General features: G+C 36.7%; 3 protein-coding genes across 6 annotated transcripts; 1 reads left to right on the forward strand and 2 right to left on the reverse strand.

Moving 5' to 3' along the window:
* Window positions 1–840: 840 nt before the first annotated feature.
* LOC109705969 (carbonyl reductase [NADPH] 2-like) lies at window positions 841–4,053 on the reverse strand. Of its 2 annotated transcripts, none has more exons than XM_020226784.1 (4): window positions 3,737–4,052; window positions 2,483–2,682; window positions 1,620–1,849; window positions 841–1,298 (listed from the first exon to the last, which is right to left on the reverse strand). In XM_020226784.1, the coding sequence occupies exons 1-4, from the start codon at window positions 3,826–3,828 to the stop codon at window positions 1,020–1,022; spliced, it is 801 nt and encodes a 266-aa protein (XP_020082373.1). In that variant the 5' UTR covers window positions 3,829–4,052; the 3' UTR covers window positions 841–1,019. The 2 variants fall into 2 exon arrangements, with proteins under 2 accessions (XP_020082373.1, XP_020082374.1); XM_020226785.1 differs by having other exon boundaries at window positions 1,137–1,314; window positions 3,737–4,053.
* A 1,658-nt stretch (window positions 4,054–5,711) lies between these two features.
* On the reverse strand, window positions 5,712–10,098 carry LOC109705980 (CTD small phosphatase-like protein 2). 3 transcript variants are annotated; one of them, XM_020226795.1, is made up of 7 exons: window positions 9,866–10,098; window positions 9,519–9,723; window positions 8,942–9,066; window positions 8,291–8,387; window positions 7,403–7,909; window positions 6,460–6,797; window positions 5,712–6,225 (listed from the first exon to the last, which is right to left on the reverse strand). In XM_020226795.1, the coding sequence occupies exons 2-7, from the start codon at window positions 9,664–9,666 to the stop codon at window positions 6,025–6,027; spliced, it is 1,416 nt and encodes a 471-aa protein (XP_020082384.1). In that variant the 5' UTR covers window positions 9,667–9,723; window positions 9,866–10,098; the 3' UTR covers window positions 5,712–6,024. The 3 variants fall into 3 exon arrangements, with proteins under 3 accessions (XP_020082384.1, XP_020082385.1, XP_020082383.1); XM_020226796.1 differs by lacking the exon at window positions 9,866–10,098 and having other exon boundaries at window positions 8,291–8,380; window positions 8,992–9,066; window positions 9,519–9,859; XM_020226794.1 differs by lacking the exon at window positions 9,866–10,098 and having other exon boundaries at window positions 9,519–9,859.
* Window positions 10,099–11,015: 917 nt separating this feature from the next.
* LOC109705975 lies at window positions 11,016–12,805 on the forward strand. Its single transcript, XM_020226790.1, has 3 exons — window positions 11,016–11,219; window positions 12,363–12,503; window positions 12,578–12,805. Exons 1-3 carry the CDS (start codon window positions 11,016–11,018, stop codon window positions 12,803–12,805), a joined length of 573 nt encoding a protein of 190 aa, XP_020082379.1.
* The last annotated feature ends 1,490 nt before the right edge of the window (window positions 12,806–14,295 follow it).

Below are 14,295 nucleotides of genomic sequence, written 5' to 3' on the forward strand. Positions count from 1 at the left end.
TTCTCTAATAAGTTTTCCAAAAAAAATATCAAATTTATTTTTAAAAATTTTTATTGATGTGGATTAGGAATAGGATTTTGAGAGAGGATAGGGTTTTTCTTTTTGATGAGAAAGAGGTGAAGAGAAGGAGGGTGAGATGGTCACATGGGCTTCGAGAACTTAGTGGGCTTCCGGAATGAAATCTCAATCCGGACTAGAAGACCGGAATCAAGTTAAAGGCTAATGGGCCATTCCCATTCCAGTCCGGAATAGAAATCTCAAACCGATTCATGCGAACCAAACAAAATTAACAGGATTTGATCAAACCGATTCCCATTCCATATCCAAAATGGATGAACCAAACAAGCCCTAACTGTTATCTCTATAAAATTACTAATTTGCCATTTCAAATGTATCCTGCTACCATCACAGACTTTTCTTATTTACCCTTAAGTTAGGGGCACAAAAGATAATTTGATTTTTAATATTTTCAAGTATACCTTTCAACCATCACCAACACTTCTTATTTGCCCTTAAGTAAGGACAAAAGATGCATGTTAATTTTTTTTTAACTCTGATAGATATTTAACTCACGTTTAATTCAAATTAATTTAACAGATGGTGACTGTAGGAATATTTTAGAATAGCAGAGAAACATATAAAGAGTATATTGAAAATTTTTTTAAAAAATAGAGATAAATGAAATATTTTCGAAGTTATAAGCAATTATCTCTGAAAATAAGTAGCAACTAATTTGTCATCTAGAGAAAGAAATTCAAAAAACTTTTTTTTCTTGAGAGATAAATTCAAAAAACTTTTAAGCTCATATTTTATGGGTTTGAGCGTTTTGGTGCAGTAAAATGATATACCTGAAATAACAAATCCTTGCCATTATTCTACTCTATTTGATTTGGATGAAGTTCATACAGCAATATAGACCTCATTGTACAATTTTTATTCCCTTTCGCGGCTTCCGCAGTAGTAAGAGAACTGCAACAATAAAAGGAAAACGAAAGATATGGAGGGGAACTCGATTTCCCTCACATGAAGGACCGCATGCGGGGCCTCACGATGGACTGAGCCCCGTCGACGAAGATGGTCGTGCCGGTCATGTAGCGGGAGTCGTCCCCGACGAGGTACAGAACAGTGGAGGCGAGGTCGTTCTTGGGGTCGAGCCACCTCAAGAGCGGCATCACCTCGCCCGTGGACTTCTCCGCCTTCTCCTTCCCCACGTGAAGGGGATATTTGTCTCCCAGATGCAGCCCGCGAGCTATCGCGTTCACCCTGATCTTATGCTTGCCGATCTCCATCGCCGATAGCTGCAAAATGCCGCAGCTGAAGTGATATTCAGAAGCCAAATTGAAGTTATAATCTACATGCAATAGAGCCATTTTCACTGCATGATCAGTTGCCTCAAAACATTAAAATTTCAGGTGCACATGTATGCGGAACTACTTGTTTCAGATGCATTACTGCTCTATCTTACATGTATGCATATTATATGATTGGTGAACATGTTTGAATCCGAACCAATTCGCAATTCCAATTCAAACTAAAAAGATACATTGGGGGATTTCCTGAACCAACATGTTTAAGGAACATAAACATGTAGACATAAAGAAAAAGAAAAGCTGACTTACCCGAACCAATTGTTGAATGGCAGCTAAACTTGAACCATAAGCTGCAGCCCCGGGATACAACCCTCTCTCAGCACCAATAATTTGGGTTAGAAAGATGATGGATCCTCCTGATTTAGAATCTCTGAGTCGTTTACCGACAGCTTTTAGCAGAAACCACGGTGCCATTACATTAATTTTCACCGTCTTTTTATACTCTTCTTCGCTTATATCGAGACAATCTTGCATGTTCCCTGAATAAATTGGTACAGATACATAGATCAAGGATCATAAATACACAGAAATATTTCACCTTTGAATCACACAGAGAGTCATCCTGATCATTGTTAGTTGTGTCAAGCTAGTTCTGAATCTTGTACGCACATGGTTAAAGAGCGACATATTGCACTAACCTTGGAAAATAAAGAGCGATTAAATTCGTAATGAGGCTTATCCACCACTTAAGATATTTAAATTAGTAATGCCGGCATGAAGCTCTGAAACGATTTGCAAAGCTGCAAACGCAGGAGCTCCAACAATATACTTCTGTTTTAATATTGCAGATGATGGGAAAAATTTTCACGAAAAAAAGCTCAAAGCTGTTAGTGTTTCTTCAAACAATTCCACTTCAACAGCACCAGTGCCAAAACTCAAGTGAGCCCCAATCAATACCTTAAACTAAAAATCATAACTTATTCGTAAATTTTGCTTCTCAAACCAAAGCAGTAATTGATGTCAACCATGTTAGTAAGAAAAGTAACACAACATAATACATATCAAAACCAACAAAATAACAACAAAATAGAACAAAATTCCACTAGAATCATAACTCTAAAAAAATAATATAAATGGTTTTTTTTTTCTTTTTTTTTTAAACAAAAAAATACCTTCATAGGAGTAACAGTTGACAAAAGCATCTAATTTGCCCAGAAGCATCCAAGCCTTATCCACTGCCTCATCAAAAGCAGCCTCCTTTTCCTCTTCAAAATCCAAACCAACCACATCAATGGGTTCAATCCCATGTAGAGAACCCAAGATTTCCCCAACCATTCCCCTAAGGGAGTTCTCATCACCCACCAACACCAACCTGACAAAATTACATTACAAATCACAAAAATCAAATATTAGAGGGGGTTTAGGCTCAGAAATTATACTAACCATTTGGTTAATTAATTACACCACCAAACCTTTCCGATTTTTCTTTTTTATTTTAAGAACTAAAAAAAGAAAAAGGACTATGAAATTCCGCAATTAAATTCTAATGTTTGAAAAATTTAGGTAAAAACATATAAAACTTGCCTGAACTACGTATCATTTTGATTTGGCTATCAAACCTTTCAAAATTTTGATTTTACTATCCAGCTTTCAGTTTGTTTAATTTGAATCAGTAAACGGCACTTCGACTTTAGAATTTGAATGCGTCGTTTATTTTTACAGATTTAAAGAGCATAATTCATGCAATTCTGCAGCTATAAATTCATTAAAATTAGTAATTAGCTTAAATTTTGAAGTCAAAATATTGTTGACTGATTCAAATCAAAGAGATTGAAAGGTTGGATAGTAAAATCAAAATTTTGAAAGACTAGATAGCCAAATCAAAATGTGCAATAGTTTAACTAAGTTTTGTACGTTTTTACCAAAAAATTTATTAACCTCAGCAGAAATCGTCATATGACAAGATCACTCACGAACATGATTTGGCGACAAAACAAATATTTAAAAAAAAAATAAAAATAGAAACAAAAGTGAAAACTACAGTGAACAGCACCAATTATTAGATTGATCATAAAGGAACGAACAAAAAGAGGGGAAAAAAATCAAAACAATCATGAAAAATAGAGCAAAAAATAGTGGAAAAAAAGAAGATCACCTGGATCCAGATTTTTACCAAAATTTTATCAACTTCCACAGAAATTGTCACGAGACAAGATCACTCACGAACATAATTTGGCCGACAAACAAATATTTAAAAATTTTAAAAAATTTTAAAAAATTAGAAACATAAGTGAAAACTACAGCGAACAGCACCAATTATTAGATTGATCGAAAAGGAACGAACAAAAAGAGGAAAAAATTAAGAAAAAATCATGAAAAATAGAGCAAAAATTTGTGGGGGAAAAAAAAAAGAAGAAGAAGATCACCTGGATCCAGATTTGGCCAAATGGTAAGCAACGCCCTTAGAGATCTCATCCCCATTGGAGGTGACCAAAACCCTCTTTCTAGAACCTTCCATCCTCAAAAACCCTAAAAAGAGCAACAAAGGATTCGAAGGAGAAGCAACAAATCGCACCAACGAAATTGAGGAGTGTTCTCAAAACAACCAAAAAAGAAAACAATTAATTACAAACTATAAATGGGTCGGGATTAAAAGGCGAGATTGGGGAAATTGTAGGTGGTGGAGTGCAAAATTTCGCCAAGCGCTTCGAACTCCAAAAGGAAATTGAAGTGGTTCGGGTCTTGTATTTGTGAGGAATCGAGAAGGGAAAAAAGTACAAAAACCCCTTCAAGTATAAGATATTTGCTGTAGTAACTTTTTAGATTACTATGGGGCATTTAGGCACCTTGGCCTTTTTTAAAAAAAATTATTGTTATTGTTGGAATTTTTTTATTTTTTTTTAAAGATTTGATGAGCAATTGTAGTCGGTTAGATTGAAATTTTATTAAATTTAAGAATTTTTTAAATTAATTTACTAAAAATAAGTATTAAATTCGATAGAATTTATAATTAAATTTAATAAAAATTTTAATTGGGATATCCATACATTTTTTCCGGGTTCAGGTGTAGACGTGGAAGTGGTGGGCGATGACGTTCACACTGCCACGTCACCAGTGAACTATGCAAAGAAGTGGACTTTCTAATGAATTAAAGATCATATATAATTTTTTTTTTCACTATTTACTTGTATAATTGTAAATTTGAACTAGGCTACTATACTATCAGTGGCACGGAGGGCTCCGTACTATTAAATTATTTTCAATTATGCGGCTTTCAAATTGACGATCGGCTCCGTTAGACTTGATCTACACTATTAAAAGTATTTAGAAACTAAACTTCATAATTTTTCGATATCATTTACCTATCAAACACGTAGTCTAAAATTGAACGGCTGAAAATAAAAATCTCATAAAAAATGATGATAACAGATTTAAATTCAAGATCACTGATCTCACCCTAAATAGTGAAAATATTTTTATATAAAATTTTCATCGCATTTGAATTGTTTTACACTGTTAAATTTACAAACACACCACATCGGCCATTAAAATTGTCAATTTTGAAATCTTTTGATCACTAGTCAAATGATGTCGAAAAATTCTAAAATTTAGTTTCCAAATATTTTCAATAGTGTAGATCAAGTTTAACGGAGCCGATCGTCGATTTGAAAGCTGCATCATCAAAACCAACTTGGTAGCACGGATCCCTCCGTGCTACCGATAATATAGTAGCCGGACTCTTGTAAATTTAATTTTTGTTATTTGATAAAAAAATAAATTGCATAAAAATTGGAGATTGGAGATTTAATAGATGAATTAATATATATATTTTTCCTCATGACATTTAGAAAATTTTTTGTTTTTAGCGAAAATAAAATTATAATAAATTAAATAACGAAAATGAATATTTACGGTTGATAATTATTTTACGCTTTTTTGTTTTCATACAACAAACATGCCCCTACTTACCCATGAGGCCTTTAATTGCATGTAAAACAAAAACAAAAACAATATTTTCGCACTAAAAAAAAAAGGTTTCTAATAGTTGACTCTCTGGTCCAAGTCCACTTTGTTTTTTTTTTTTTTCTTTATTTCTAAATTCCCTACATGTGAAACTTACTTGGGAATGACTAGTGGGTCAAAAAGTATACTTTTATGTCTTTCTTGTTTCTTTGAATATTTGACTTATGAGTAAGAATTTACATATACAAAAAGAAAAGTACACAAAAAAAAAATACAGAGACATCGTTTTTTCCATGAAAATTCTCAATTGGAACAATTAATTTTCTATTCTAAGCATCATTAATTTTCACAACTAAAGGATCTCATCACATCTACTGATTGAAATTTCAAATTTAGAGAGTTTAACTTAATTGAGTTTTGAGACCAATATGTGCACTCTTTTCCATCAACCACCTTTTCTTCCTGGAAATTTATTTGAAAACATCCATCAAAATCTTTGGCATTTCTCACATATAGTTATTGCTGTACCCACATAGAAAAAGTTTACAAGCAATTTCCCCTTTTTTTCCACACTATTCCAAAGATAAAATACAACCAATACAGCAGCAGCTCATCACAACAAACAACAACAAAAAAAAACTCCCAAAGGGGGAAGAAAAATGCCCTAAGATGGAGAAAAAACACATCTGGAGATCAGCAGAGATGTTTGCCATCCGTAACAACTTTCTGTTTTAAGAGAAAAACGATCAGTTTAGCTTCTGAAGTCGATCGGAAGACACGTCGCAGCTGCAACCTTCTCGCGGAGATTGAACTTGCTTGCTATTAGAGGCCGCACGTCATCCACGCCAACCAAACTTTCCAAGAAGGGTAGTAGTAAAAGGAGCTCACGATCGTTGGGGTCGTCGAACCAGCTTTCGATCGGAACACCGTTGTCTATCTGGAAACCAAATGCCTGGGACAGCATGATATTAATGAATCAATTTGCATGTCTTCTGGTCTGACAATATATGGAACAAGAAAAATAAACATCCGAAAAGAAGAAGATAAAGCAGCAATATTTGTCATAGAAGCATGCCAAGGAGAAGCCAACCAGAAAAACAGGAAATTAATTTTTTTTTCAAAAAAAAAAAAGACCACAAAGCAAGTCCTGCAAAATTATGCCAGGCAATATGAAAAAGAGGCAAACCTGAGGGGAATTATCGACAATGATAACACGAGCCAAATCACGGCCGAGAATTGACAGATCCTTTAAGTAATTGCCCTCCACAAAGACGCAGGATTCACGGTAAACACGGTGGCGGAATAATTTCCTTTTTGGATCAAGAACGTTAAGAAGCTGCTCCGCATAGATGCTTTGACTAGCTGTAAAAATAATTGTCTCGAATAGGCTAGCAACCCGCTCCAAGAAATCCTTGAGGTAAGGACGGCAACGAACATAAATAGTGTGCTCTTTAAGGTTAAAATTCACCAGAAAGTTGAAATCAGCATCTCCACACGGCTCAAGGGTAGAATGCACTAGTGTCTCTGTCAATATGGTTATACCAACTATCAAATAGAAATTAACAGCAAGATTAAGAATCAAATGCCTAAACTAACAAAGCAGAGAATAAAAGCACAGATCTATATGGAAAGAGTGAAATATGACCTTTGTACAAATTTGCATTTAGGTCAACAACTCAAGGTATTATGCAGCCATTCTGATCAATCTTTACCGCTAATTTAATAAATGATTCCAGCCGATCAAAATTGTGCAATTAAGAAAGAGATTGTGAAGAATTGGTGAATTCACATCTCAACCATAAATTTGATAATAAAGTCATGGATACTTAGTAAATAATGGCAGATAGGAACAGCATAAACAGGTCACATGTTAATGTTTCAGTAATACAGAGAAGGTTATACTTTACAGAACATAAACATACTACCTATAAGCCTGCCTATGTAACCTGCAAGCATCTTTCTTTTTTTTAATTTACTGTCATATATTGGAAGAGAAAAACCGGTAGCTACACGCACAAATTTTAGCCAGAACGACATTCAACGGTAAAAGATGTAGTTTGATACTAAGTATGCAAGTCATTTCTTTTTTATTCTATTCTGAAATTGCAATGTTAATTTAGGTAAATTACCATCCAAATCCAGGACGAGAGTAGTTGAAGGACAACTCCGCGTTTGTTTAGGGAGAAGCATGGGCCGGAACTTCGGAACCACCACTGACAAATCAGGTAAATCTTTTATGAACGAATACGGATCAAAATCATCAAAATCATCAGTTTCATCGGGATCCACACAATCTTCTGTTGACATAGAGTCTTGACTTTGCTCATCAATGCACTCCAACTTAGAATGCTGCATTGCAATATATATGGCTGACACTTCAGAAGAGATGTTTCCCAAGGCACTAAATTCATCCTCAAGTGATGAGATCGCATTATCTGATTCCATATGAGCTGCATGAGCATGGTTTAGTCCATGAAATTTGGGATTTTCACTGCTATCTTCAGCCTTATTTTCAACATTTATCTTCTGTTTTGTTGATGAGTTGAAGGAAACAAAGGAACGAGCACTTGCTTCTTGAATTGGACAATCATTATGATGCAGTTGGTCTTTACCCTTGAACGAGTTCACCGAGTCAACTAAAAGAAAAAAGAGAGAGAGACTGAAATTGAATGAATGGCATAGAGACTTCCACAAGCCAATGCCTGGAATATACTATATCCAACATTATATAAAAATAAAGGCTTCATTTCCAGCTTAATGAAAAATTGTGAAACTAAGCCAGCTGTCTATCCAGGTGCCCACATTGGTTAGTTGACAGCAATATCTTGAAAATCAAAGAGATATAAAACAATATTTCTCACTGGAACTCTTATATTGCTGCCGATTTTGGAATGGGCAGAATGGCTATGAAAGGCGACAAGAAGATCACCTAATGTAGGTTTGCATACACCAATTACAAAAAAATATAACCATAATGTCATGACGCTTTTTAAACTATTTAATCTGCTACATATTACCTTTTGCTTGAACATCATCGCTAGACTCCTTGGGATGATGGAAGGGAGGGGAAAATATAGAACCGCGCACACATTCGGCAGCATTCTCACCTGATTTCTGCCACAAAATACAAGCTAGAGTTAATATAGCTTTGTTTTATAGAACCAGAACAGAACAAACTTAGGACATTATTTGGACAGGAAAAATGGATGACAAGATATTGCTACTGCATCTACAGAAGTTACTAGCAAAAACTAACTCATTACTTCCATCATAAACAAATTAAACAAATACAACCGCCTGTTGATTATGCAACATCCATATGAGGAAGGTAACAAGTAATTGCTACAAGTTTATAATTACGATTAAATGAACTGGCTCTCAAGAATAAACAATTCTGATAAAAAAGAAAATAAGACATCTGATTGACTGGATAGTACCCCATACAGTGGGCTTTATAGCGACTAAATACATTGGTTACAGATTCTTAAGAAACAATCTTCTCAGTCTCGGTGAGATATAAAAGGTCTTCTTCACCGTCACTAGTGGAGTGCACATGAGACAGAAAAGGTGAAGTCTTACAAGATATTCCGACAGGATCTTGATTGCAGTATAAACAAAGCAACAGCGGCCCCCAATCAACTAAGTTAAAAAACAAAAACTTTAATCACCTTATGATCAAGGGAAATCTTCTTTGGCGGACAAACACCTTCATTCTCACCTGTCACATCACATCCAGAAGTCAGGTTCCTTCCCACTTCAGCAACTCCATTCTTCTTCGAGAGTCTCACAGCAACTGCAAAAGCGGATTTATGTATTGCCATCAAGAACAAGAAAGTTTTCAATCCCAAACTTCAACTTCATCAAAGCGCAAAGCAATACATGAGACTGTTTATGAAACCCCTGACAAAGAGGACGAAACCCACCTACCACAGAGCATTCAAACAAAAGTAGTAGCACTTGGAAAAGACATACAAAAAAAAACAATCTAGTAAAATATATTATAAATGCTCTGATAGACATTACTTTTGAAACTTACGGAATATGGGTCAAATTAAACATTTAAAAGAAGTTATATTTCAGGGTCAAACTTTGGCATCATAAATGTTTGCAAAGTCCTAATAATGTAGGCAGCAAAATAAAAGCAGCAAAAGTTTATCAAGGATATATCTGCAGTAGAATCTATAAAATAAAATGATGTCATCCTTTTTCTATCGATACCATGAAATCAGAGAGGGAACTGCTTACCAGATTTTTGTTTCTTGGCAGAAGACGTGATTAAATCCGAAACATTCTTTTCAGCTGCTGAAGTCACCTTTTTAGGCTGTCTACATGATCTAGAGTTAGTATACTCTCTAGATGCATTTCTCGCAAGGACCTTTTTCCTCGTTTGCATTGTTCAGCAAAGGAGGATATATTAGCATCCACAAGCTTCTGAATTCTGATCTACGGCCTAATTAGAGAACACCAAAAAAAAGAAGGCACCATGTGCAAACAGCCCATTATTTCAACTGTTACAGAATACTACAATAAACTAACGCTTTATCCTCGAATCCAGGCGCAAAAATACTTTTGAAGAGACCTTGTCAAGCTACCTGCGAAAAACTTTTCACTGGTTATTTCCTGCGCCTGAAACTCCTAATCTGGAGCGCCTCTACAAACAGAATGAATAAAAATCATCTTTTATACATTTAAACAAAGATATACTCCCTACCATACATAACAAAAAAAGGCAAAAAATTTCAGAGAATGCTTCCAACTCTTAATCACACTAAAAACAGACAATGACCTCCACAAGACGAGGAAAATCTATAGAAATGGCCAATAAAATAAACAATTTACATAATACGCGGGGCAATGGTTGGCAGATTGTACTGCAGCGAAGTTGCCGGCGCGAATCGGTGAATCTTCCGCGACGAGTGATAGTGAAAATCTTTCAGCAAAAAGTAAACGCTAGCAACTTTAAAACACCGGTAACCCTAATAAATCAACAACGGAGGAGCAAGAGAGACGGATAGAGAGAGTCACCTCCGGTCCCCGCAGTGGTGAGTCTCGAAAAGGCCACGGGGAAATGCGCCGGATGATCCTGCGTAAAGTGGACAACTACACGGAGCTGGAAGACAGAAGCTGCCGGCAGGCTAGCGGTGTACGCGGTTCGTCCCCACAATGTGGCCGCGGAGGAGCACGGTTCAGGGTTTTAGGAGGTCGCGGAGTTGGTCGAAGAAGAGGGAGAGGAGAGGGGAGAAGAGAGAGGCGCCAAGGGGGACCGCGGAAGTGGAGGAGCGGCTGCGGAGTAGGAGCTCGGAGAGAGAGAAGCACTAGAGAGGTTTTGGAGTTCAAAAGAAAGAGAGAGACGAGAGAGAGAGAGAGAGTGGGGTCGGAGAAGGTGACTCGAGCTAAAATATTCCGAATCGAAAGATAAGAGTCGTGCTACCCATACACCCCATATTGAGTTGTAGATCCTACAACTCTTGGATCCAACGGGTGATATAAACTTGGTTAAAAAAAAATAAAAAAAAACAGTGTTAACCTCACTCCCACATTTTAGCCCCTCACATTTTCCCTCTTTTTCCCTAATTTTTGGCCCCAGCGAGCTAAAGAGAGAGAGAGGCGAGCGCGCCAGCGACTGAGAGAGAGAGGCGAGCGAGCGAGCCAGCGACCTAAAGAGAGAGAGGCGAGCGAGCGAGCGACCGAGAGAGAGAGGAGAGCTCGAGCGGGAGCAGGAGCAGGGCGCGAGAGAGAGCGATGGCAGGGCGCGAGAGGGAGCGAGAGGAGTTGTGCTGTGCTAGAAACAGGGAGAACGAGAGGAAGAGAAAGAAGCGCGAAAGCGGATTCTGCGATCAAATTGGACGCGGCAAGTACGGATGCGACAATCGAGGATGCGGCAAAATTGAACGACGTGGTTTACCCCGAGCTCAACGATTCGTACACTGCCACATATATAACCAGGTATGAGATGTTTAATTTTTTAGTAAATTATTTATTTTTAATTGTGATGAATTATTTGATTAATTTCATCACTGATTTGATGTATGATCTATATGTTAATAGATAATATATTTTTAGGGCATAGTAGAATCTTTAGATGTCTAAATTTTGACAAATAGTTTTCCTGCTCACTATTATTCTAATTTAGTAGTCCAACTCTATATAATGTCTTACAGGTGAGCAATTTACTTAAATTTGTTTAGTTGAGTGATTATTTGGATTTAATATTTTTGAGATGGATGAAGAAAGAAACAGTGAGGTTAGGGATGTAAATATATCGGCACCAGAAATTGGACTGACTTTTATCAATTTTGATGTCCTTTTTAATTTCTATAAGCATTATGCACAAGAAATAGAATTTGCAGTTGTAAAGAGGTCAACAAAAATGACCGATGGCAAGGCTACATATGTAATAATCGCATGCTCTCGTCATGGAAAAACACGAGCTGAATGTTTCGGCTCGTGAGCCAGCTCGTGAGCCAGCTCGTCTTCGGCTCGTTAATAAACGAGCCAAACACGAGCTGAATGTTTCGGCTCGATACTTTAACGAGCCAGCTCGCCGAACACGAGCCGACCCCAGCTCGCTCGTGTTCGGCTCGTTTACACTCCTAAGTGTAACATTGTATAATTGATCCTAAATATTGTAGGTTGAATTTCAAAGTATGTACAGAAAATCGCACTCCAAGTTATTAAGTACGGGCCGAAAATGTGCTTTGCGTACAAGTGTAAATCAATTACGAGTGAACGTGGTTTCAAAAACTACAATCTCTTATACCGGTGACAGCGACGACAATTTTGTTGATCCACCTCCAAAGAACAGTGTAATATTTCGAACGAAGAGAACTGTGCATAGTGAACCTCGACTGATTAGGACATATATTAGTTGTGATAGTGATGATAATTTTGTTGATTCTCCACCTACAATAGTATATATTAGATAATAAGCTCCGCTATTGATGTTATGTACATATAACTCTGGCATTTAAAGTTTTTAAATTATTTTACGGTATGTGCCAGATTTATAATCAATATTTGTACTAACTATCTGTCGTAATATTGCGTCAGTTTGTATGCATTTCTTATTTTTATAATATTACAAGTTAGATGGATTCAAGCTTTACAACTTCGAGCAGTCGAAACAACCAATCCACACCGCTCTGCCATTGTGGATTGCCCTATACGATTAAGACCTCTTGGACACAAAACAATCCGGGTCGGAGATTTTATGGCTGTCCAAGATATAGGGTAAAGTTAGTTACTATAAACCTGTTGATTCATATATGGACATTATTTTATGTGTAATTTGTCTTATCTTTCAGATGCAGGAGAGTAACGCTTGTAATTATTTTGGATGGTATGACCCACAATTTACGAGCCAGAGTATCTCAATGGTTAATGGTTTACTAGAAAGCAATAATAAGTTGCGGGAAGAAGCCGCAGTTGCAGCAAAAAGAAAAAGATGGAAATTGACCGTTTTTGTCATATATGGGATAGTAAGTGGGATAATGTGGTTATCCTGCTATAACTTGTGTGGCAAGGGTACATGACCACCCTGTATCATGCAGGCTGTAATAATCAAAAAATAGTGTTGTTATGTTAGTCGTTGTGTTGTACAAATATAACATGTTGTAGTATTTTGTGGTAGACTTTATATTATATCAATAGTCCTGATGCCATATGGTTTTGTTGCTTTAAATTCTACGTTTTATTGTAATATCGTATTACAACTTATGGCGTAAAGAAAAATTTTGTTCTAATGTTAATCCACTTCTATATGTAATGTGCGGTTATAGTTTAAAATAGAACTGTTATACCACTCTTCGGAACATTTGTAGGGCAAAAGAGCAGATCCATAAACATCTATACCACTCCGTGGAACATCTATACGGCTAAAAAGCACACACAAATACCTGCCATATCTATATGTCCACTTCTATATGGTACCCTTTACTTGTGCTATTATAGCTTAAAATAGAACAGTTATACCACTCCCCGGAACATCTGTAGGGTTAAAGAGCAAACCCAAATACCTGCCACATCTATATGTCCACTTTTATATGGTACCCTTTACTTATGCTGTTATAGCTTAAAATAGAACAGTTATACCACACCTCGGAACATCTGTAGGGCTAAAGAGTACACCCATATACCTGTCACTTCTATCTATCTACTTCTATATGGTCTCCTTGGGTTGTGCGGTTATAGCTTAAAATGGAACAGTTATACCACACCCCGGAACATCTGTAGGGCTAAAGAGCACACCCAAATACCTGCCACATTTATATGTCCACTTCTATATGGTACCCTCTACTTGTGCTGTTATAGCTTAAAATAGAACAGTTATACCACTCTTCGGAACATCTGTAGTGTTAAAGAGTACACCCATATACTTGCCACTTCTATCTATCTACTTCTATAGGGTAGCCTTGGGTTGTGCGGTTACAGCTTAAAATGGAACAGTTATACAACACCCCGAAACATCTGTAGGGCTAAAGAGCACACTCAAATACCTGCCACATCTATATGTCCACTTCTATATGGTACCCTTGCTTGTGCTGTTATAGCTTAAAATAGAATAGTTATACCACTCCTCGGAACATCTGTAGTGTTAAAGAGTACACCCATATATCTGCCACTTTTATCTATCTACTTCTATAAGGTAGCCTTGGGTTGTGCAGTTACAGCTTAAAATGGAACAGTTATACCACACCCCGAAACATCTGTAGGGCTAAAAAGCACACTCAAATACCTCCCACATCTATATGTCCACTTCTATATGGTACCCTTTGTTTGTGCTGTTATAGCTTAAAATAGAACAGTTATACCACGCCTCGGAACATCTGTAGTGTTAAAGAGTACACCCATTTACCTGCCACTTTTATCTATCTACTTCTATATGGTAGCCTTGGGTTTTGCGGTTATAGCTTAAAATGGAACAGTTATACCACAGCCCGGAACATCTGTAGGGCTAAAGAGTACACCCATATACCTTCCACTTCTATCTATCAACTTCTATATGGTAGCCTTGGGTTACTTG

Source organism: Ananas comosus, unplaced genomic scaffold, assembly GCF_001540865.1.
Source record: "Ananas comosus cultivar F153 unplaced genomic scaffold, ASM154086v1, whole genome shotgun sequence".
Taxonomy (NCBI): domain Eukaryota; kingdom Viridiplantae; phylum Streptophyta; class Magnoliopsida; order Poales; family Bromeliaceae; genus Ananas; species Ananas comosus.